Source organism: Astyanax mexicanus, chromosome 16 (genome assembly GCF_023375975.1).
Source record: "Astyanax mexicanus isolate ESR-SI-001 chromosome 16, AstMex3_surface, whole genome shotgun sequence".
Classification (NCBI taxonomy): domain Eukaryota; kingdom Metazoa; phylum Chordata; class Actinopteri; order Characiformes; family Acestrorhamphidae; genus Astyanax; species Astyanax mexicanus.
The window spans coordinates 14,621,459-14,646,401 of record NC_064423.1 but is presented as its reverse complement, the minus strand read 5'-3'; the positions used below and the strand labels follow the sequence as shown (position 1 = coordinate 14,646,401).

Genomic DNA, 24,943 nt, shown 5'->3' with positions numbered 1-24,943 from the left:
ACTCATTGACTGACTCATACTGTTTGCAGTAGAATTAAAGATATTTCATGTTTTGTCTGCTCACTCCATGTAATAATATAGCTACTTTACAACAACCCCTGCATTTTGGGCCTGCAACACATTCCAAAAAAAATTACCACTCATAATGTAATGTTGTTAGTTCTTCTCAATGCTTAAAAGACGAAAAGTGCATGGACATCACTAGAGGAAATATGTTGACCTGAAGGTAGTATATATTTTTCTAAGGTCTCAATGTACTTTTCTGCATTAATCCTGCCTGTAAAAGTGTACTTAAAATAGGGGCTCCAAGGAGTCCAGCGGGCTAAGGCGCTGACACTATGATCGTGAGAATGCTGATTCGAATCCCATTCATGTAGCTCGCTATTGGCTACCAGAACCCTGAGAAAGCACAACTGGCCTTGCTCTCTAGGGGTGGGTAGAAGGTGGGTAGATCACTTCAAAAGGTGATGTCGCTCAGCACAAGGCGTCTGTGAGCTGATGTATCAGAACAGAGTTGCTGCGCTTTCCTCCGAGCACCCTGGCTAATTGGTAATGCTGCATCAGCAGCAGCTGGTCGGAGGAGGCATAGCTAGTCTTAGTTAATATATAAAAAAAAACAATAAAGTGCCTTTTGTGAATGTAACTTTGTATTATCAAATGTGTCATAATAATACTACTTCCTTATCCATGTGGTTTCATCAGATACTGAAATGGAAATTAACAAAATGTTATAAAGTTGACCTGATAAAACATGGAATATCTTTCTGACTCATACTGTATGCATTAAAGTAAAAGTAAAAGTCCTAATTTGGGGTTGGATGTCTGTCTCTTACTGTCCATAAATAAACATATGGTGAAATGAAAGGTGGACAGTTGTGAAAATGAGTTTGGCACTTTTGGCCTCCACCCTATATAAATCTAAAGAGTGTTTATTTAGCTTGTATATACTGTATGGTGTAGAGAAGTGGTTCTGTTTCTGTTGTCCTCAGGGACTTCCAGCCTCTGCACATGTTTGCTCCATCCCAGCTCCCAGCACACCTGTGCCAGGTGTTGAATGTTTTTAAACTGGCTCGGTTCAGGTGTGTTGGGAGCACTAAGGTGAGCCCTGAGGACCACTGCTCTAAAATGGCATGATTTACACTTTTAAAAGCTGAGTGTTAAAAAAAGGGAAATTACAAGAAGAGTGTGTTGATCACTGGTGATCATGTGTGAAAAACACAGTGTGTATGGAAGCAATGTTGTGGCAACAAAGAGAGAGAAAACAGTGAAAGCAGACAGACCTGTAGTGACAAATATTACAGTAAATTCAATTCAGCTCTGATTATTTTACATAGCAGTGGAATATAGTCACAATAAAACAATACAATTTTTGACTATTTAATTCTAGTTGATTTGCCAAATTAAGTTCCATTGTCTGCAGTGTGTTGGGTTCATACTTGTATCTGGAGTGAGGGTCTTGTTTGGGACTCTCTCGTCTGGGTGGTGGAGAGGCACTCCTGTCTGAATCAGACTCAGAAACAGCTGATCAAAAAGAAAAGAAAACATTTTTTAACTCTTTGTGACTCTTTGGCTACACAGAGCCTTGCTACAAGTACAAAGACACACTGTAACTATGTAAACACACACGTTTAATACAGACCTCTGCGTGGCCGTGAGGCTGAGGATGTGTTGTGAGGAGCGTTCAAGTTATAAGGCACGGGAGAAGCTCGAGGGTTCGGCAGCGTGGAGACACCTGAGAGCACTCTGCATAAACAAGCACTCATTTACTCTCAGTACACACAGTTTAATCAAGCAGAACATCAATATTAAGAAATGTAATGATCCACAGTCAGCCATGGCATCAGAACCACTATGTTGGTCTCCCTGTTGATATACAGTAAGGTATCTACACCACAATACCTCTGTAGGTGTCCTGTGGTATCTGGCACTAGGACTAAAGCTAGCAGCAGATTCTACAGTATAGATCCTGCAAGTTGTTAGGTAGGACTTTCAAAGCTCTGAGTGGTCCAGCGGGCTAAGCACTGGTTCGAATCCTGTTCATGTAGCTCGCCATCAGATGCCAGAGCCCTGTGAGCACAATTGGCCTTGCTCTCTCTGGGGGGGTAGATGGTGCTCTTTCCACCCATCACTACAAAGTTTGATGGCATTGGTCATTTCAAAACAGATTAGTGTTGTACACTTCAGTTGAAAGTGTTTTTAATGTTAAGACAGATGAGAGTGAATGGAATGAAGATTTGAGACTCTTTGAGTGTCTTTACCTGTATCGGTCTCGGTTATCGAGGCTGTCGTGTTTAGGTGGAGGAGAGTTGCTGCGGTCGGATTCTGATTCTGACGAAACTATAAGATAAGAATCAAAACGTTTAAAATAAATTAATCTCCAAAACAGGTACAATCATCTTTAAGTGTAGGTCAATGTAAAATGAATTTGATATATTATTATTCATTTGTCAAGAAATGTTGACAGTGTAAGGGACAGTCTGCGTTTTCAAATTATGAAGTAAATAAAAAATTACAAAAATGAAGGTACTTGTTGTTCATTGGACAGCGATGTTATGCAAAAGCAATGAAACATCAAATTCATTCGGTGTAGGGGTGTGAAAACACAGCCTTCCCCATGGCAGACCTGGAAGACTCCACCAAGAAGAGTCATGTCAAGAGTTGCTTATCTAAGTTGTGAGGTGTTATTTGGTGAGAGTGGTTAAACCCACTGGTCAGCATGCTTATGGCAAGGTGTCATAAATGATGATGAATTCCAGGTAAATGAGACATTCAATTCTCAGAACTTTGCTGGTATTTTACAATTATCAATACACAATGTCACATGTGTACCAGAAATACATCCTAAAAAAAAAAAATAAACCTACCCCTGCGCGTGGGTTTGGACTGGGCGACTGGCCGTGTCAGGGTGGAGTGCAGAGGGGACGAGTCACGTGCTTTGGAAGGAGCAGCAGCTTCAGTTCTGTTTCTGAAACACAGTAAACACTCAGTGTTAGATGAGAAACTACTTCCAACTTATATAACAAAGCTGTTCAGTGTGTGTGTGGTGTTTACCTGCGTGTGCGTCGCTCTCGTGCAACTGGACGAGATCTGTTCGCTCGCTCATCTGTATCCAGATCCGAAATATCTGAGAAGTGATGGAAAATGAATCAGACCAAGATTTCACTTTTTATATGTTGTGAAAGTTCACAGTCCTATCCACTGTTAACAACAGGGGTTTAAATCTGATTTAATACATCTGTATTGTTTTGATATTATTTTACAAATGAATGAATAACAATAAAACTATAATTATAATACTAGTAATACAACAGCAGCAATAGTTGGACTTAAACAAGATGATGTTCCATAATTTATCTATTCATGTTCACATTTATCTAAAGGCAGAAACTTAACTTCAAATGGTAATAACTGGCTAAAATCCATTATAACAACAGATAAACAAGCTAAACCACCACCTTCAGATCAGTGTAGCAGAATACATCTATTAATGCAACTCTAGATGTTCCCCACCAGTTCCTGAAGCTCTAGCAGACTTACCTTCCAGTTCAGAGCTGCTCTCCTTGTATCTCTCATCTGCACTGTTCTCAGGACTGTCCTCCACCTCAGGAATACTGACCAGAAACTTCCTGTTGTCCCTCAAGACCACCATGGTCAGTTTACCTCTGGACTTCTCTACCAAGTGCTTGGTCTCAAGCAGTGATAGGTTCTCTGTGGTCATTCCATTAATCTGCAGAATAGTATGAGGTTTAGATCAATGATCTAGCAGAGTGGTAAATATAAAAAAAGTGCAGCATGGTGAAGGATTTTCTCACCTTCAGCACAAGATCACCCTCCTGCAGTGTGCCTTCTTTTGCAGCCAGACCGGTGGCGGTCATGTGTTTAATGAAAATCTGACTCCCCAGCTTCATCCCGTACTCTACAGAGGGAGGAAATGGGACACAAACAATTTGAAACAAACGTGCAAACAGGGACAAATAAGTTGATATATAAAAATTTGTGTAGCTGAAGAAGAGGTTTAAGTGAAGGTAGGTTTACACAGATAAATTAAATTATTAACTATTAAAACCCTAGTGAACTGTGTTAACTTGTACAAATAGGGGAATATTTAATAAAATGTTGTCATTTAATAATTAGGCAATATGGTACATAGCAATATGCTGTACATTATATGGTAATACAACTACAGTGGAGAATTTGGGATTTCAATATGAGGTCCTGAGGTCATTCTACATGAACATTATGAACCTAAATGTATGCAATCCTTTAATTGTACTCCAATTCTAGTCTAATTATAAAAGTCTAGATCACCATCTAGTGTCTCCTCACCATCTGTGGGCTTCTTCTTGATCAGTGTGGTTTTGATGGGCTTGTCTTGCACGTCCTGATTGGGCAGTCTTTTAAAGCCGGACATGAGGGGCAGGTCGTGGCCGTTGCGCTCTGGTGTGGCGCTGCGGGGGCGGCGGGTGTACCCGTCTGACCCTCGGCGAGGTCTCTGCTCATATCGGTCATTATCCAGCAGGTTGGACTGAGAGGAAGCGCGAGTGGGCCTGTTGCTGGACGGGACCTGAATCTTTCGAGGCCTCTTTATGGTCTGCATTACACATAATTTGACATAACCATAACCATGTAATACAGCGTTAAGTGTCCATGTGTAAATACACTTGGTTTTAAAATACATAATATAAACGATTTGTTATATTTCTATTTTATTTAGCTTTTTTGTTATGGTACTTTGCACAGTACTCACGATATTGGCTGTTTTGCCGCAGCTCTTGAGGTGCTGAATGGTGTAGAGGGAGGTGGAGTTCTCCACAGACACTCCGTTCACCATCACTATCTGATCTCTTGTCCTGCACACACACAAACACAAACAAAAAGAGCAGAAGTTTAAGCTTCATTAAAAACTCTGAGTGTGGGCACCCACGTGTGTGTGTGTGCGCATGTGTGTGTTTGCATGTTTCCTGTATACACAGGTAACAGGTTGGACAGGATCAGAGCAGGAATCGGGGAAGGAAGGTGTGCGTTTGTGTAATACGGAACTCACTGGAGTCGGCCCATAGCCGGCCCACTGGGAAGCACGTCAGAGACGATCACCGCCGTGTCTCCATTGGCTGGATTTGGCTTGTCTCTCCCACCCGAGACAGCAAAGCCGAAGCCCACTTTAGGGTCCTGTTAATGATAAAAATATAGAGGGCATGAGTGAAAGAAAGAAAAATGGACAGACAGAAAAAGACATTTACAAAAATAAAGAAAGACAGACAGATAGAGATGCAGACAAACACTAGAACAGAAAGAGACAGACATAAATTTATATATGCAAAGAGAGAAAAAAAGAAAAACTTGCAGACAGACAGGCAGAGGCACAAAGAAAGAATATAGAGAAAGAAATAAAATGTGAGTGAAAGGCAAGGAAAGACAAGTAGAAAGTATTAAAGATAAAGACACACAAAATTAAAGAAAAGAAAAACAAAGATAAAAAGTTAGGGACAGAAAACAATAAGAACAGAGAGAGTGAGAGAGTGAAATCTGCACATTCTATCAGAATGTGTCACATGATCCCTGATATAGGGTGTGTCCTGGTGACAGGTGAAAAATACAGCGCTGTGCCCGCCAACTGACCGTTCCTAAACAAACACACTCTCGGGCTTTCACCATTACTCACTCCCCACCAACACACCCAACATCTCCCCAGCTTTCCCAACTGTTCAGGAGTTTCACTCCACAACCAGCTTTAGACTAAAGACAGAGAATTTCAGAAAAGATATTTCAGAAAAGATAAAAATAACTTACTTTGTTTAGAGTCACAGTGTGCTGCTCCCATATCGTCATTTCCTCCATGTCTGCTTTCTGAAAAAGCAAAGCGTTTAAAGAGTAAAGATGCTGAAATGTTCAGATTCAGGTGAATCTACAGGTAACACCAGAGTCTAAACTCCGCTCCATGAGCTCAAATCCAGCCGAAAGTGACCAGCAGTGGCTCGACTGAAGGCCTCAGCGTTTCAGTCCAGCCTCCACTCCCTGCCCCACAGGAAGAGCCAGTTCTGATAGAGTCAGCGTCAGCCTGAGCATGCTCCCACCTGCTCTCCGCATTCCTGCCAAGCAGGTAAAGGGGGCGGAGCTTGCACACGGCTCTGCTGTAACCAGACACCTCAGCTCAACCAACCAGAGCGCCACACCAACGCGAGCGGCCCCGAGCTCAACACACAGACAACATTCTCCTCATGGTTTACGTGATCTGCATTCCAGCTTTACACTACACTTTGAACGAGTCACTCTGAGTGAAACCAGCACACATGTACATTCACACTTCATTAATCACTTTCACCAGGGTCACAACACTCAACAAGACAGAACAATACACTCCAAACAACAGCTAGGGTTCCTTTATGTTTCTTAAGTCTGGGATCCAGAAGGCTCATGGGAAGATCACTCAATAGAGCCTTTTCAACAAATAAGCAGCCAGTTCATTTTTGGGAGAGATCAATTCTTTTCTTTACTACTGTAAGTTATTTTAGGCAAGTTTATTCATATAGAACCTTTTACACAATGGTCATTCAAAGTGCTTTACAAATAAAACAGGATTAAAACATCAAACATGCTTAAAACAATATACTTAAACGAAGGGAATCAGAATAAAAAATATTAGAATAAAACACAGCAAGAGAGAGGCATTTCTAACAGAATTAAATAAAAAAAATGTATATTTTATCATAAATGCCTTCACGAATGATGAAATATCAGTGTATATAAAGACTATTTTAAATGTTTATTTAAAAGTTTTAAGAGGCAGAAAAAGATGATATTAGAGCTGGGCTATTAATCAATTTTATCGATTAATTCGAATTTACAGCTAAGGACAATGTGTTTTTATGAAAATCGTTTTAATTTCCACCACTGATACTCCCCCTGTGGGCTTCTGTAGTTCAGAGTGAGCTGAAAACAAAATAATTAAAAACTTGTTTTTAACAATTTCTTTGTCATCTTTAGTTTGATTTTTAGTAGGGGAAAACATGATTAAAATAAAAAATCAGATTTTTATTTAAAAAAAATAATAATAATTTAAGATTTTCGCGCAGCTCTAGTTGATACGTGGTTATTCCTAGGAATTCCTGTTTGCATTGTAACTACATTATTTTATTCCCGATCCCACTTCAATTCCCAGAGACAGAGACAAATTCCTCTTCCACAATCAATACCACCATCATTCCTAATCCCACCTCCCTTCCCACTCTTCCTCCCAATTCTAATTCCACTTCCAAACCTTTTTTCTTTATCAATTCTTTGATCATACTTCTTATATTCCCATATCAACTCCAGAAGCTTTCAGAAATGGTTCTTATCCCGTTTCAATTTCCTAATTCCATCGATAATTCTACTTTTATTCTTAATCTCACTACTGCCAATCCTACTGTCATTACTAATCCCACTTCTTTTCACAATCCTGTTGCCAATAGAATTTATATTGCCAAACCAGATCCAATTTGTACTGCTAACTCCAGTAATTTCCCATCTCATTTCCATTCCCACTGGTAATCTAACATTATTCTTAATCCCTTAGTTCCGATTCTGATCCAGTTTCCATTCCCAATCCCAATAAACTTCCCAAATTCTACAGCCAATAATACTTATATTCTAAAACCTACTTCCAATCCTAATTTCAGTTCCTTTCTTAATTCTACTTACATTGCCAATCCCATAGCCATTACCACTGCCCATCCCAAAGTGGGACACAATCTCTTTCATACTGTTTTTCTTACCATTTTTTAACGATGTAACATTATAGTAGAAGGTCGCATAGCACTATGATCTATGATCTGAATTACAACCACAATGAAGAAAAATATAAACAGCACTGCATTTCCAAAAGGACAAATCAGACATGCAAATATTTCTGTACAGTTCACATCTTTGGTAAGAATTCAGATTATTGGTACTCTTCACTAGGTGTACAGTTCTCCCACTGCAGGAGCAGCGGTTTATCCATATTCCCACTAGTAGGAAACACAGCAAAACAAAAACAACACTGCAGGCCCTTGGGAGATGTATCCATAAGAAAAACATCTCTTATCAAACCCAGGGTATCAAACCCACAACCCTGTCATCAACAACCTGATACTCCATGAACACACCACTGATGACAGTATAAAAGTTTTCATTGACTGCTGTCAATGAGGTCACTTACCAAAGACCAAAACCGAGCTTATCATGTGTGAGTCTATCATAAATCAAACAGAAACAATAAACAGTTTCAAATAGAGAGGCACTCCAGTTCTTTCTGTCAGGAATGCTAATTTTAGTCTCAACCCAGTTTATACAAGCTATATTATCCTTTAACAGTTTCTACAGAAACTCTATTCAAATTGAAATCTGGAGAAGCAGTACAGACGGACACGGACTAAAACTCATTTACCCCCATCAGCCTGAACATTAACACCACTGCCAGATGAAAGGAACAACATTTATGATCTGGTTTCAGTGATAACTATTAGACAGTTAACACTGAGCCAACTGTACATTTCATTACTAAACCTGTAAACAGTTCAGTTTCATTGGATGAAGGAGAGAATATTTGTAATGTAAATCACCATTTCACCCACCATTACTTATCATAAATAAGCAGAAGCTTAATCGAGTACTCTACTGAAAAATTGATTTGATTAATCGAGTAATCAGATAAAACATATGTTTGCTTAAAGAGTAATTAAAAATACAAGAAAAAAACCCCAAGACATTTTACATAATAATGAATGACTCCCTAAATCCCATGAGTGTTTATACACGGCTTCTGAATACTGAATATAATCCAAAACACTCATGTTCATGCTCAGTGTAAACATGCTCCGAGATACTTTGATAAGAACCTAACTGTGAAAGTTAGATGACTGGGTCAAAACATTTTCAAAAACAAAACATGCAGGACTTGTGGGGTGTTCCCACCTATCAAAAAAAAAAGTCCCATAGAAGAACATAGGCTATGTTCACATTACCAGGCTGAAGTGATTCAAATCTGTTTTTTTGATCAATGTGGCCCAGATCTGATTTTTTTCATGGCCGTGTGAACCATGGACATGCGGCATAAATGTCTATTTGCTTTTACACATGTGCTACATGCTACCCACACTCTTGGTGCAGCTGTTCAGCTATAGCTGCAAAAACAGCAAAAGCAAACCCCCTGGCCTTTTTTCTCCTCCTCGATCTGAGCATGAACATCAGACCAGCTGTTTGTTCCCCACTCGAGCTTAAGATGCTCCACATATGAGCTGCTAACATATTAATGTAATCTTTATAAAGCTTCGTTGTTGGTGAAGACGACGACGTTTACACACGTATCAATGTGCGCATTTGAGGCGTTTCTGGGACAGATTCTTTCACATTACACACAGATACAGCTCACTTACATTTGTGAAAGTGAACCATCAAGATCTGATCTGAGCAAAAAATTGGATTTGAGCAAAGTGCCTTGTAAAGTGAATGTAGCCAATAGGGACAGGGTCACAGGCACCCAAAGGCTCACTGATGTTTTTGAGACCCCACCTTATAACACCTCACAAATGTGATGCAAGTTTTAGTGGCTCCATGGGAACGTACACAATATTAAGCAGGTGGTTTTATATGGCTGGTAGTCAAACGCATAGTGAAAACATAAATCAAAGCTTTGAGTAAATATCATGTGTGTTTTAAACTCACACAAAGCCAATCCAAAGCTGGGGAACAAACTGCAGTCGCCAAGCTGGAATTTAACACCAGGTTACAGTTTAACTATTAATCTCTTTAAAAGGTAAACATCATGCTCGACTAGTTTCACAGTCTAGCCTCTGGTGTAAGTGTGTTCGGGGTCAAGGCCTGTTTTATAAATGTACAGAGTTCAGTGCTGTGGTGATTAACCATGTGCTACAGAGCTTAGGCTGGAAAACAGTAGAGTAGTCTAAGGATGAGTAACAACTACACAGAAACCACATGACCATGAAATCATATATGTGGGCATGTGTCTGTTGTTTTAATGTGATTAATGCTACGAATACAGACTTGCTGTTTGGCCACGTGTTTGAATAGGCAACCAGCTGCTTTGTGAACATAACGGTTCACAATAGGGCTGTGTCATATTGCATCATATGCAATAATATAATTATTTATTAAACAATTCAAAGAAAATGCATATCTGGATAATTCTGTCTCAAAACTTTTCTATATAAATAATATACAAGGCCAAAAGTAGGACACCCTTCTATTTCAAAAACAAAATATGGCGTCTTTCAATATGGTGATTACAAGGGGTGTGCCATATCGTATTGTAAGCAATATTATCGGCAAAAATTCTAACATAATAAAAAACTCCATATCGTGATATTGTGGTATTATTAAAAATGTTTATATTGCTGCAGTAGTATATTCTTAAAAAAACATTTTGACATAATAAAAAAAAAAAACGTAAAATACTGTGATATTATTTTAGGGGCCATAGTGGCCACAATCAGAACATAGCCTAGCCATATCTGGGACATTACAGCAGCAGAATACTAACACCCCCTCCCCCTCCACCATCCGGCAGGTTTAAGTTCATTTTTACTTGCATAAATTCAATTAAAAAATAATTATTTTCACAACTGTTTTTTTCTATCTGAAATGCACAAGCTACACAGGGTTACCTCAGCAAACATTTGCATCTGTTTGTTTTTGGGAATAAGTTTCACTTGCAAGTAACTTGAGTAGCACTGCTGAGGTACATTTATGACTAAAACTATGATTAGAATAGCAATGCTTAGATACATATCCAGCTCATTGTGTGACTAGAATAGCAATGCTTCAAAATGAATTCATGACTAAAGTAGCACTGCTGAGGTAAATATGTTGTACTTTGTCTGCTGAGATTTTTTATTTATTTAAACAAAACAAAATACATTCAGGCTATAAAGTTTATTTAAAAAGTGGGGCATTTCTATGTTCTGTATTAGGTAATATGTTTCATTTTGTTCAATGTTTCACTCTTTTTCATTTCTGTGCATCTCTAAATAAAGCTAAAATGCTGTTTCTTTGTTGACATCAAAAAGCTACATTTATTAAAAATCCTGAAACAATTCTAGAAGAATGTCTAAATATTTTTTAACTTTTAAAGAATGCATTAAGCTAAACATAATTACTGACACAAATGTGCAAATGCAAACACATTTTGTTCAATCCCTGTAGTAAAGTACTGCCAATTAGAGCTGGGCGATGTGACCTCTAATCAATATCGAGATTATTTGAACATTTAACTCTAATTACAATTACTAAATGATTGTATAAGCTGCTCGAGATGCTCAGTTTGCTCGGCCTGTGTTGGATTTCTCCTTGGGTTGCTGTCACAGACAGGTCAGGGCTGAGTCACGTGACTATGTTTTTCCATTTACATGAATAAGTGTAGTAATTTAAAATGTAAAAAAAAAATAATAATGAGCAAAAGTATTTTGGTTATAGGTTTTGAATGAGTGTTGATTAATTAAATTTCAAATTATTGCCCAGCCATCCTGGCATGTTTTTTCGGCTTGGACCTACTGGCACCTACTGGCACCTAAAGCTCTATTTAGAATTGTTAGGATGAGTTGGGAAAGAGGTGGGGTGGTGATGTTTCAACAACCTGAACACACTTAAGCTCTTTTCTTTGTCACTGAATGCAATCAAATCCTTACAGCAATGCTTCAAAATCTAGTAGAAATATTTTCCTTCTCTGTACAGTAGCGACAGTAACACAAACAAATAGGTAAACTAGATAAACTATTAATTATTTTCCTTTAATTTACAGATTTCAGAAGGAACAATAAATGAGCAGGTGTCCCAATACTCTAGGGAATATACATTGTACAACAAGGCGCAGTGTTTCTTTCCAGTTAGTATTAAAATAATACCCAAACAACAACTACCGCAGCAACAAAACAGATACTATAATAACATTAATAAATAAAACTTGTGGATTAGTTCTGTGTACTCACCAGATCTCTGAACCTCACCTCCATTATCTCTCTCTCTCTCTCCACGCTACACTCCTAGAGAAACACCTGTGACCTCTGCGACTACGCCCTCAGGCAGCTAACGGTCACCTCCACCGCCGACCACCACGGCTCTCTCTGGGAAACCACATTTTTCCCACCAGCAAAAGCAAAGATTAGCTGGATTCTTTCCACAGGAAACCCACAGGAAACAACACAAACCCTATCAGAGAACAAGTCCGTGAAAAACACCTTGCACACAAAGCACCTGAGTCAATGGAAAGCCCCACCCACAAGCCTTCCCAGCCACGAGATACCTTCTATTACTAGCTTTGTCGAGGCTTTAAGGTGGAGCTTCTCAGTCTGCATTGTTTTCTGCTCCAGTGAGGCAGAACCACCTTAGGAGGCTCGAATTTTAAGAGGGATCCAGCTGGAGGCACGATGAGTTAAACCAACATCCTGCCAACCGGTTCGGCTGGGATACAAAAACAAACAAACAAACAAACAAACAAACAAACAAACAAACAAACAAACAAACAAACAAACAAACACTCTCTCAGTAAATCTTGGAGTGGGAACAGAGGGCTGCAGTCCAGCAGGAGTTTAGTGATGTCCCTGATCTAACGTACTTTACACCTTCCTATAAACATGGCAGCTAAATTAGGTGCGCAGGTCGAGAAGGAAAACCACAAAAAAGTGCACGGTAAACACTGCATTACAGGAACAGTACAGGAAAAGCAGGGTGTTTTTCTCTTTGTTCTAGTCATTTGACACAGCATGTAAATACAGTTAATTAAAACCGTGAACAAATACAGTACTTCTCTTTGCCACAAACTCAAAACATGTTTTATGTCACTTTAAGTAGCACTACTGAGGTAAATGTGTATTTAAAGTTACCGAAAATAATAATGCAATTACTTGGCCTGTTAGAATAACTATGCTTTATTAGACAGTACATTGTCTTAGAAATAATTCTAATCAACAAGATTATCTTCGTTTTACATTCTTATGTTTTATGACCATGGGGCAAGGGATACAAGATCATCCAGGCAAGTAAGCGATAAAACCATGCAGTTTCTCTGATTTAAAGAGGAATTAGCTTTTAATTAATATTGATTTCCAGACAAGGAACTTGAAAGAAAACATGTTTAAATATGCTAAACAAATAAAACAAATAAAAATATGTTAAAAAGTGTCATTAATGGGCTCTCATTACTAACAAAAGGATAGTGGGCAGTTTTAATCATAGAAATAATGTCACGATAAGTGAATAATGTAATTATACTGACATACCTAATAACCAGAGATGGATTCAGCAGCAACTTTAAGTCAGTAGTTTTATTATTGCTATTGTTATTATTAATAATTTATACTAATTACAACCTAGCTGTAAGATGTCTAGTCTACTGGTCTACTTTTGGGTTAAAGGTTGTGGATCAGATCATACGCGGCCACAGAAACTGAGCTGTTTGCTGCAGGAGATTATTAATGTTGTCTAATAGTGAGTGAGTGGGAGAGTAGAGTATCCTCTTGGGAGTAGAGGAAGGGAATAAGCCTTATATCTAATCCCAGATGTTTGGTGCATGATTTTTTATCTTTCTGTATAATATTACCTACAGTTACGTTTGCATGCATATGAACGTCAGTGTCAGCCCATGTTTAATCTAAAGGGTTTAATATGATGTCAACCCACGCTTTTGCACATGGGTCATCCTATCACAATGCCATGCTGGCATTCACTGAGCTTCTTTCACCAATGTTTGTAGAAGCACACTACATGCCTGGCTGCTTGCTTGTATACACCTATGGCCATATAAGTGATCGCAAAACTGGAATTCAATGATTTAAATGGGCAAGTGAATACCTTTTGCAATAGCGTTTAGTGTATATCTAATAGAAGTCTGTAGCTATGAATCCCAAACTAAAGCCATATTGAAAACACTTAGTAAGCCAAATGAAAGGCTGTAGTTCTGCAGCTCACATGCCATAAACTGTACTATAAACTACCAAAGAGTACCAAAGATTAACCAATATAGAGTGATTAAACTTCAGCTTCTGTAGGTTCAGCTTTCAATAGTTACTTTACAGAAATTAAATACAGAAATATTCATACTTGCTCAGTCTCACAAAAAATATCCTGCATCATACGTCACTCTCCAGGTTTCTATTAACAATACCAAAAACATAAAAAAATTCTGTTTCTTGTTTTAGGTTTAATTCTATGTCAAAATGCTGAGTGTAATGCTATGGTGCACTGAGAAATCTCACTGAAAGCATATATGACATGAAGCATCTGCATGTTTCCGTGTGTCATGTTCCCACCAGTTTCTGTTATTTTAAAATAAGTGTTTTGCTGTTTTGTAATGATCTTTCACTAAATTTGAAAAGAACTGTGGGAATAATTGTACATTGGTTGACCACCACTGTGTTTTGTAAACAGTGCTTACAACACTATTTAGGCTCTCATTAACTGTGCTGCATCATGCCTTGTAAAGAAAGATGTCTCTAGGCTAAAACACCTCTAATCACTCTAGTTTGTGGAGGTAGATTCAACCTGTTAAACTAACAAACAAACAGTACAGAGTGGGCGGAGTAAAACTGGCAAATAAACAGCATTAAGGGAGAGGGACAAAACTGCTGAATAAATAACATGAAGTTTATTAGTCCAAAATACTGAATAAACAGTTCTAAGTAGGCGGGGCCAGACTGCTGTACTGGCTAAAGGTAAAAAATAAATGTTCATTTTTGTTAAATTTCTATTGGCCATAAATGAATTTAACGTTCAACTTTTTTGCCTTTATTGTCACATGCTCACGAGTACCAGTGAAATTAGCCATCAACCTGTCTGTACCAGACAGCAAAAAAAGAGGGGGAGACAGGACAGAAAGACAGGGCTGATGTAATTCTGGTTTGTACAACAAATCAGAATATGTTTTATACCACTTTTCGCATTTGAGGACAGATCTGCACACTCTTGATATTTTAATCTTAGTGTCTTCATGAGGTCGAGTCACCTGAACTGTAGTTGCTGCTTTTCCTACAGACTGTGAAGCTCCAGCTCATCCCAAATCACCTCAAATCACCATATCAGTTAATAAGGTTTAGATCAGAGGATTGTGGAGAACAAACACTTTTTTTTGTTTAATATACCCTTAATTGCTTGATGTTTTTAATATTGATTGACAATATTGAAAATAAATTAAATAAAGAAATGAAGTAAAACATTAAATGAGAATCTTTTGACTGGTACTGTAACAGTATATAAACATGAGAGCATGGTGTTAGAAATGACAACAAAAGCTTTACAAAAATACCACAGCATTTCTACAACCTCCCCAGCAACAACTGGCCTCACTGTAAATGCATGGTGCCCTGGTTACACAGGGAATCATTACCCCACTTGGTTAATGATTGATAAAGCACAGCATTTTGTAGCTGGCCTAGAAAAGGGCTATGGTATGTTGTGCACTAAAGTTTCAGGATCAGGAAGCAGCGGGCTGTTTGTAATCGTGCATACCATCAGATCCTGGAAAAACGGGATCGTCTACGAAAGCTGGTCTTTCACATGACTTACTTTTGGCTGCAGTCCCTCAGTTCAGACTGAGCTTTAAATGCTGTTGGGAAAGCATTTCATGTCACTGTATTTAAATATCAAATATATCCTGTTACTAATGAAGCACTGTTCGTTTTCTGTGAGCCAGTGCAGGTGTAAGAAACCTGGCAGCAGGCCAGCAGGTAAATCAGTAACTGAGCTTTTGGTAGTTGCTGGAAATGTACCTTGAGTTGGTATTAGATTCACATGCTGTAGAGCGACGATAAACACAATGCCGAACACGCTGCCGGACACACTGCTGTGTGTTAAGGTGTGTCTGCTCACCAGTAACTGTAAACACCTTCACCTGCAGAACTGCTGATTGCTCCCTGGGCACAGGCAGGCTGTTTACTCAAGCTCCATCTACTGTTACTCACGCTCAGCCATGTGTCAAGCAAATGTATCCAGCAGGATGGATACAATTCACTGATCTCTACATTCCTCGTGTAAATCGATCAAGCATAACATTATGACTACCTCTTTGTTTTTAACACCCATTTTTCCATTTTTTTTTAGCTCCACTAAGCTTATAGAAGCACTTGGTTGTTCTATAATTACAGCCTGTAGTCCTTCTGTTTCTCTGCATACTTTATTATTCCCTTTTCCCCCTGTTCTTCAATGGTCAGAACCCGAAAGGAAGTCCTCTGCAATGCATGGACACTGGCATGGCAGTGGTGCGTTAGTGTGTGTTGTGATAGTATGAGTGAATCACACACAGCAATGTTGCTGGAGTTTTTAAACACATCAGTGTCACCGCCAATGCAATCTGTGCAGCAAAAGATGAACTTCTATGAGTCTTCTGCCTCATAAAAGCTACAAACACATCCACAGCACAACAGCAAAACTACTTCTGCTTTATTTTACCAACACTACTTTACCAGATAAACAGGGGGATTAACCAGGTAGGAGAGTAACCAATCATACCAAAAAGTTTTGTTCCAGAGAATACAGTTCCACTGCCGCACAGCTCATTCCGAGGCCAGGGGTTTATGTCTCTCTAGTCCACACCTGGCATTAAACTTAATGGTGTTTAATAGCTTTATGTTTATTTTGTTGCTCCAGAGAGTGCAATTCTATTAGCAGTTCTTCTCTACAGATACAAGCTCTTTGTGTGCATTTGCATATCTGTGTCAGCATTGGGTGCAACTTCACACTTTCAGGAGGTTAGATGCTAATGCTAATGCTGCTGCACCCAGCCTTAGTGGAAATCTGGAAATCTAAGCTTACTGTAAATAAACAGAATAGACCATTTTTAGGAAAGAAATCTGTGTAGAATAAAATCCAGAGCTAGTTTGACTCGTTTGACTTTAAAAGAACATGTTTTTTTTTTAGAATTACAGTTTTGTTTACTTAGCTTTACCGGTCTCACCACCCGGCTGCGAGACCTGTTGCATTAGAAGGAAAACATGGCGAAACCCCTGTTCCTTACTAGTGTCTTATAATCCAGTGTGCCAGACAATAGTCATTTATTGATAGTGCACCTTATATTGCAGACAATAGACCTGTGTATTCTAAAAGGAATGTTTACAAATATTTGGATTTATAGGGTAGCATAGAGTGGTAGGGCCAAACTGGCAAATAATCCAAAACTCTAGGTTTCTGTGCCAACACAGGTTGTCACAGCTTAGTTTCAATATTATTTCTGTTGAACAAGAAACTTATATCTCCGCAAATAGAACAAAAAGAAACATTTCATTCCAAGACATTTTGAAGCATCTCCATTTGTTCATTTATTAATAAATGTAAATAAACTCACCGTAAAGAGAAACTGATCAGTCATGGTAGATTGAAATTGTGTCAAAAAGTGAAAAACAAGCAAATTTAAATAAATACATATTTAACATGCCTGTAACTTTTATAAGTAACTAGGGGTGTAAGAAAAATATTAATATACCTAAGTATCACAATATTATGTTTTCTCAAAAACTCAGTACTGATTTTTAATTACTATTAAACCCAGCGTTAAAAAATACAAATACTTTTACGTTTTAGGTGAATGAAGGTACACCAAACAACTAACTACAATGCATCATACTAAATCGGAGTGGGGTTCTGTAAAGGTAGAAAGTGGAGTCAGACAGTGGTTTATTTTATGTTGTATTTAAACCATGATCTTTAGATCTAGATCCTCTTCACAAAAACGATCAATTAATGAATAAATTGCCTTACAGTATCGAAACTATAGCCCTCTATTGTGTTAAGTATAGTATCACCAAGTTCTTACCAATACACAGCCCTATATTTAACATTGACATGATGAATCACAGTTACAGCACACACAACACACACAGACTAGAACTTTAGAGTGACATATTATTGATAATAAAAGATGATTAATACAGAAGAGTCAAATAGGAACAGCAGGACTTGACAGTGTTGAGAGAGTGCTGTGTTGTTTGGCAGTGATGTATGTCGAAACCTCACTGAAACTCAAAATCAAGTACAGACCAGCACAGGTGGCAGAACCAGAAGGGCCAGTTAGAAGCTGGTAGCTGTAGAGACTAGGAGTTGTGTTTTATTCACAACACACTGTGCTTTAGCTAAGCTTAAAGGGGGAGTTCATTACAACTATCTAATTTGCAACATTATTTCCATATCCCAATTCATTTGATTGGCTGAGACATGTTTGCTGTGTGTTCTGCTGGTAAATAGAGAGGTCTGAAACGTCTGAAAGAGACTGAAGAAGATAAAAAGTAGAAGAAGCTTTTGTTATCCAACATAGAATACATTCCCCTCATATCAGATTTGCCAGCTAATCTGATCCTGATTTCTCACAGTACATTTGCCAGTGTTAAACCAGCACTGGTGGAATAAAATGTATTCTATTTTACATTAAGAGTGTAAACTTAACACCATCAGTGTTGATTTAACACTGGCTTATCTACTCTGGATCTGGATCTACATTGTATGATGATCATATTTAGTTGTGCAGAAAAGGGTGGGGGGGGGGGGTATTACAGTGTAAAGCTTATAAAATAAAGGTCAACATTAAGTAAAATTCAAATCATAGAAAAATATGGCAGGCCATTATAGCTTAAAATGACCAGCAATACAAGACCTATAACAGATAATATTAGCAGTATTTTTTATTTTACGTTTATTGATAACTGGTCCTTACAGGCTATTCACTTATTTTTTTTAATTATCAGGTTAAATAAAACAAATCAAAAATACATTGAATGGTTGTATATGTGGTCTCAGGATTTTTACTAGAAATAAATATATAATAAATATCAAAAACTGTACGTAAAGTTTTTACTAGTAAGAATGTAATCGTAGATAAGAAAGAGTGAGACTCCAGGTAAATCAGTAACATATCAGGTAACATATGACAAGTCAGAATTACATCATGGACATGTCATCCTAGTAATATGACCAGTCAGAATGAGTCTATGATCCTGTATATCTGATGTTACTACTCATTAACATTCTACAACTGATATCAGAGTTTCTACTGCTGGAACTGCATTATAAAGAACTGTAATTTCACTTTTACATGTAAAAGACACGAGTTAAGACTTGCATAATTGATGCGATTTTACACTGAAACAGCTTACCATATACAAGACAGTAATGACTTTTTTTTTTTATCCAAAAGGTTCCAAAAAGAGGACACACAGGTTGTACAGCAGTGTTTCTCAGCCCTTGCACCACCTGCTCACAGCACAACTGATTCAGCTAACCAGCTCATTAACAACACATTTTTTAAGCAGGAGCGTTAAAGCAGGAATAGCACTAATAGAGCCACAGTTTTGATAAGTACTGTCCTACAGCACAACCATATTTATCATTACTTTTACACTATTCCCTAATTCACTATTCTAATCTTGGTGTAATGCTCAGTTATTGGGCTGTCGGTTACATTCCCAATATGAACCCGTTGTACCAAACCTGATTTAACAACATGGGTTAAACTTTGGGCCAGCTAAAATTTGATTAGCCCCTTGAAGTGTCCCTGTCCTGTCACATTTATTATGTCACAGTTAAACTGCAAGTAAAATTGGTACGTAGATTTGTGCTGCATTTCTTTTTTGCCAAAAAGAGATTCCAGCAGAAAAATCTACAGAAACACAAAAGTGAAAGCAAACACTATCAAAATTCATATGCAAATATGCAGTATATTCAAAATACACAACATACACTTTTTTCTTTTGAATCCACATTTAATTATTTCGTGTAAAACCTTTGGCACAAAATTAACTTCATATATTTAACTCTGTACGCTAACTGTGTTAACATGTTGTTTAAACATGATGTGACTGGTTAACTAATACTTGGCCCTTCTATAAATATTGTGGGCACTTGATGGCCCCCTACTCAGAAAAATCCAAGATCCACCACTGGTCTAAAAGTATAAGTATTTTCAATCAGGAATGAAACTTCTCACAGTACAGTTCAAACTATTAAATATTGTAGGTAATTAGATTTATTTGCTATAAAGATTTTATAGTAGAACATGTATTACAGACACTGGAGATAATGTAGGGTGTTAATTCTGACTACAGACTACAGGTGTCGGTGTGCAAAACCCATTTTTTTCTGCAGTAAAATAACTTTTTTACATTTCTAAATAATTCCAGATCAGTAACAGGAATCAACCCAAATTTTGCATGTTTGAAAAAAGAGGTAAAAATTAGACAACTACAACAAAGCTAAACGTTTGGAGGACAAGAACTGTTTGTATATTTGTATTCAGTAAAATATTTACTTTAAAATGAAGTTCAGGAAAGAGCCAATTTATGATTTTATTAAATATATTTTGACATTAGCAAATTTACTTAAGTTTCTTTTTAAGAAAATGTTTCTTAAATCAATTTAAGTTGTCTTGAAGGTTCCTCAAAGCACTTTAAGTAGTTCCTCCACAGGTTCAAATTGAAGAACCCCTAAAATTACTTAAAGAAACTTAGTTTTAAACCACATCCAGTGACATTTAGATTTAGATACCTTTAAATTATAAATTCTAAAACCTGTAAAAGCTTATTTAGACTAGAAATATGACTCATGCTCAGGAGTCAGCCAAGCCTAACCAAACAACCCGTCAAGCTCTTGTGGAAAAAAAGCTGAGCAGCAAAGCAAACAGCCCTCAGAGAGGAATTCCTGAAGAACTACAGCTATATCAGTATCAGCAGCTCAATTAAACAGTTTTTATCGTCTTAAAAACATCTAAAACCAGTGACACACGGCCCATAGTGAGTCCCACTGCTGTTTCTGTTTGATTCTACTCAGTTTCTGACGCGTTTTTGACTAAAAACCTGACTAAAACAAGAGAAAGCACACCACCTGTATCCTCTCACGAAGAGTCACTTCAAAATATTCAGTATAAACACTGTAAACACAGCGGTGACAGCCAGGTGAGAATTAAACAACCTTACCTCTCTCTCACAGCGAGTACAGCCAGGAAACGAAGCTTAATCCACAGTCAGGTGCTCCAAACTTCACACCTGTTCCTCCTCTCAGTTTCAGTATCTCTCTCTCTCTATTAAAAACACGCAGCGCTCGAGCTAGGTGAAGCTTTACCTGAGCAGGAGAAGAGCAGGGGGCGGGGCTACAGGGGCTACAGGGAGCACAGTTTTTTTGTGTCATTTATATACATTTTTAATTTTTGTCGAAAGTCAAATAATAAAATAATACATTTAGACCCATTCCTATTCATCTTTTGATATCCCTTGGGATATATTCGGATATAGTAGCCTTGAGTTACCTTTGACAGTTTGTTTCTAAATGTAGGTTAAAGATACTTAGCTACTTAGCTAACGTTAGCTAGTTTATGAGCACCTAGCATTAGCTGAAAATCCAGCTAGCTGCTTACCCTTTCTTTTATGTTTATGGGATGTTTATGTTTATTTGCGCAGTATTGGGTTATTTAAACAATGTTAATACTTCTTTTAAGTAAGTGTTATTTCTTAACCAGTGTTTTTCTGTTTGTAATACCTACATTTATTTAAAGCAAAAAAATGTGTTTGTTTTATATATTAAATATCTACAATTTTATGAGTTTGACTACATTCTGGAAATGTAGAACCAGTTCAGTTTGCCCAAGAATGTCCCTCTATAGTACACATTGTCTATTCCTTAACTCCTCTGTGATGGGATAGCTAAAATTAACTTTTATTGTATTTTATTTTAGTTTTCCGTCCCAATTGTGTACTGATAATAAGTAGTGTAGAGTAAAATTAAAAACACTGTAAAAATAAATTACATACATTCCCCAGTACATTTTGTAGTCTTTGTCCTGTATAAATTGTCTCTGGAAAATGTACAGTAAAATGACAGGAATACACTGTATTTTAGGTTTGGTGTGTGATTTTACAAAAACAAAAAAAAATCAGTTTTAACATATTTTAGCTAGCAAGTTTATTTACAAAATATATAAAATTAAATTAAATAACATATAAAATTAAAGTAGCACTATTTAAAAGCAATAGTATATTTTACCAATAGCAAACAAGAAATATGCAAGAAAAAAAAATATCTGCATTTTTTATGGCAGAAGAAAAGTACTGATATACATGTTGCAAATGAGGTGTAATGTAATAGGCCGATTTCTGATCGGAGAACAGTCAACTGACATGTTTTAGAATTCAATGCTCGTCTGTTTGAATGTGGTTTTTTGTTTGTTTATTTGTTTGTTCGTTCTTTGTGGTCACATGCAAACAAATGAAACTTGTATCCAGGACAAATACAGCTCCAGTATATGATGAGACGCTCCCACAGACCGAGCTCCACCAGAACGGCCCACTGCAGTGAGATGTTAAGGCTGCGGGCGCTGAGGGATCGGGACGGAGTTGGGTTGGGACGGAGTGGAGGCTGGTACAGAGGGGCTGACGGCAGGTACAGGAGGGTGTGGCTCTGTTATGCCAGTATCTGGGAGAAACTGTTCTTTTCTCTGATCTGTTTACTCCAGTCATGTGTATTCCCATTCCTCTCAGTGACTCATTAACACTCTTCTAGTTACCCAACAGCTCTTACTTCAGTTAATCCATATACATTCCATTTCATTTTTAATTTAAACTATTTAGAACACTGAAAAAATAGCATTTTTTACCTGTCCCCACTCTCTAACTATACTCTCTAACTTCAGTATAAAATATAATTATGAAAATCCTTCAGAAATGTATTTTTTTGCATTCTTGTCTGACTCCAAATCCCATCAATGCTTTAAAGATCTATAGTTTTTCATAATATATCCAAAACATTAAAATTAAAATACACACTTAAGTTGTGTCCCTGGGTTTCACTTATTCCTGTAACCGTAACACTTTACCCGAACTGAAACATCTAAAAACATTCTACAAGTCACATCTACAACAGAAAGTGACATCAGTTGGTTTTCTTCTGAAGATCATGAGAAGACCAAAACTAAGTTCCCTCATTTGTTTTCTGCATATTTGATTGTATTGTAACTATAACTGAATCTCAACATTCTGTCCTGTTACCTAAAATAATTCTTAGATCTTACTTGTTTGTTTTTAAAAGACAAATTTAGGGAAAATCAATAGAATGTGCGGAGTGTCCTCATGCTATTAGCATAGCCACCATTTAGCTTTTTTTATTTTTTATTTTGCTAATTCTATGCTAAAAACTCATTTCTTTTACTTTCAATCCTGTTACTCAAAACATAAAAAGTAACAGGAGTGAGTGCCAGTAACTTGATTTATTAATGCGAATATTAGTTAATGTAATCCACTTTTTTTCCAATTCTGTTTTGTTCATCATTTATCCAATTGTTTAATTAATTGTGTGATAATAAATTTGGTCACTTTCAAGTTTGGATCTTCTTGATAAGATAAAAATGGCTTTGCATATTTCAGAAAAATACAATGTGCATGCACATATAGTGATTTTTATCATAAATATAAATGATTTGAACTTGCTTTAAAACAAGCTTTTCAAAGTTTCGGTAACAGGACTGAGAAGAATTTAACTATTTTCGAATAAAAAATTTAAGTAAAGCCACCTGGGTTTGACCAGTACATGTTTTGAATAGTTAAATACATGTGTTATTAGATTCAGAGTTGAAAAAGATGTTAAAAAATATGTTTGATTTGGAAGAGTCACAACAAGCAAAAGGCACCCATTCGGTGGAATGGCCCGTGTTTAATATAGTAAAATTCAGGATTATTACTGTGTGATTGTTTTTTTTTTTTTTTGTCTCTATAATCATATACTTCTTCTGTTACAAATCTTACTCCACCCCATAGTTAGTAAAAATGTCCTGGGGCAATAGTGTAGGCCTACTGATTATAGACTATTACCGTCTATGTTTATGTTATGTTGAGGTGTGTTGCGCTGGTACGAATGGAACAGACAGTGTTGCAGTTATGCTGGAGTTTTTAAACACTGTGTCCACTTTAAACACTGTGCACGCTATTAGACACTGCAACCTGCACTGTGGAAAAATGTAAATGCTTTGATTTTCCTCACAAACATGCAGAATACATGCCAAAATGAAATGCAAAACCACTATTACATTACATTTCACTGCACTTGATCTCTCTTTATTGAAAAAAGAAAAACAAAACAAAGAATTTACAGTTTCAAAAGCAAAAAATTCATGTCAGAATTGCACACAGACCTCCTTAAAATGCAAACAGTTTCAGGCATTGTGTTCCTGAAATAGCTGTATAGCTGTACTTTAAACCAAAGAAAATGTCTTTCGCTACAGGATATAAGAAGAAATAAACTCTCTAATTCTATAAAGGTTGGCACAGTTACACACGACTGTGTGCTTTTCAGAGTTGAGTAGATTTTAAAATGGTTTTGACTCGGTTCTTATGCTTGGTACATTTTCACACTGGTCTTTTTTCTGGTCCTGGGTGCTGGCTTACTCCAGTGCATTTGTTCCAGTGTGAACGCTGTTTTTAAGCCCAGGAGTGGTCAGTCCAGAGTACTGATCTCTGGTTAATTGTCTGGGGTTTGCTGGTGTGGACCACGCGGGGTGTGGAAGCTAGCTAAGCCCGGGTCCACATGGAGTCCTGTGGGTGTGTTTGGGGTCCGCGTGGGTGGTGTGGGTTTGTTTGGATAAACTTTTTACTTTGACTGGTTCCTCAGGCCCATCACAGAGGTTCATTAGTGGCTTCTGATTGGACAGTGATTACATTTCATTTTGGCTTGAATACCGTGCTGCTCCTAGACGAACTGCAATCCTGTTTACAGTGATTTGCTTTTGAACATTCGCAGCAGCACACAGTGGAATACAATGCCATTGAGCTGATTGCATTTTAGGGAGTTTTTTTTCAGCATTTGGTTTTGAAAATGTAAATTTTTGTGTATTGTTTTTTAATAAAGATATCAAGTGCAGTAAAATGTAATGTAATAGTGGTTTTGCATTTCATTTTGACAAATATTATGCATTTTTGTGAGGAAAAGCAATGCATCTTGTGGTTCACAT

General features: G+C 37.4%; 1 protein-coding gene across 3 annotated transcripts in view; it reads right to left on the bottom strand.

Moving 5' to 3' along the window:
- tjp3 (tight junction protein 3) overlaps positions 1 to 21,040 on the bottom strand; it is a 36,501-nt gene extending 15,461 nt beyond the window's left edge. The window contains exons 1-12 of one of the 3 annotated variants that reach the window (XM_007252647.4): positions 20,925 to 21,040; positions 5,791 to 5,847; positions 5,045 to 5,169; positions 4,748 to 4,850; positions 4,327 to 4,591; positions 3,813 to 3,916; positions 3,538 to 3,727; positions 3,052 to 3,124; positions 2,865 to 2,965; positions 2,259 to 2,337; positions 1,640 to 1,743; positions 1,437 to 1,521 (exon numbers count right to left, since the gene is read on the bottom strand). In XM_007252647.4, coding sequence (XP_007252709.3) covers positions 1,437 to 1,521; positions 1,640 to 1,743; positions 2,259 to 2,337; positions 2,865 to 2,965; positions 3,052 to 3,124; positions 3,538 to 3,727; positions 3,813 to 3,916; positions 4,327 to 4,591; positions 4,748 to 4,850; positions 5,045 to 5,169; positions 5,791 to 5,838 — 1,277 coding nt within the window. In that variant the 5' untranslated portion in view covers positions 5,839 to 5,847; positions 20,925 to 21,040. Of the gene's footprint in view, positions 1 to 1,436; positions 1,522 to 1,639; positions 1,744 to 2,258; positions 2,338 to 2,864; positions 2,966 to 3,051; positions 3,125 to 3,537; positions 3,728 to 3,812; positions 3,917 to 4,326; positions 4,592 to 4,747; positions 4,851 to 5,044; positions 5,170 to 5,790; positions 5,848 to 11,963; positions 12,207 to 20,924 lie in introns of those variants that run through there. The other 2 variants (XM_007252645.4, XM_049465649.1) reach the window with 2 other exon arrangements.
- Positions 21,041 to 24,943: the final 3,903 nt, after the last annotated feature.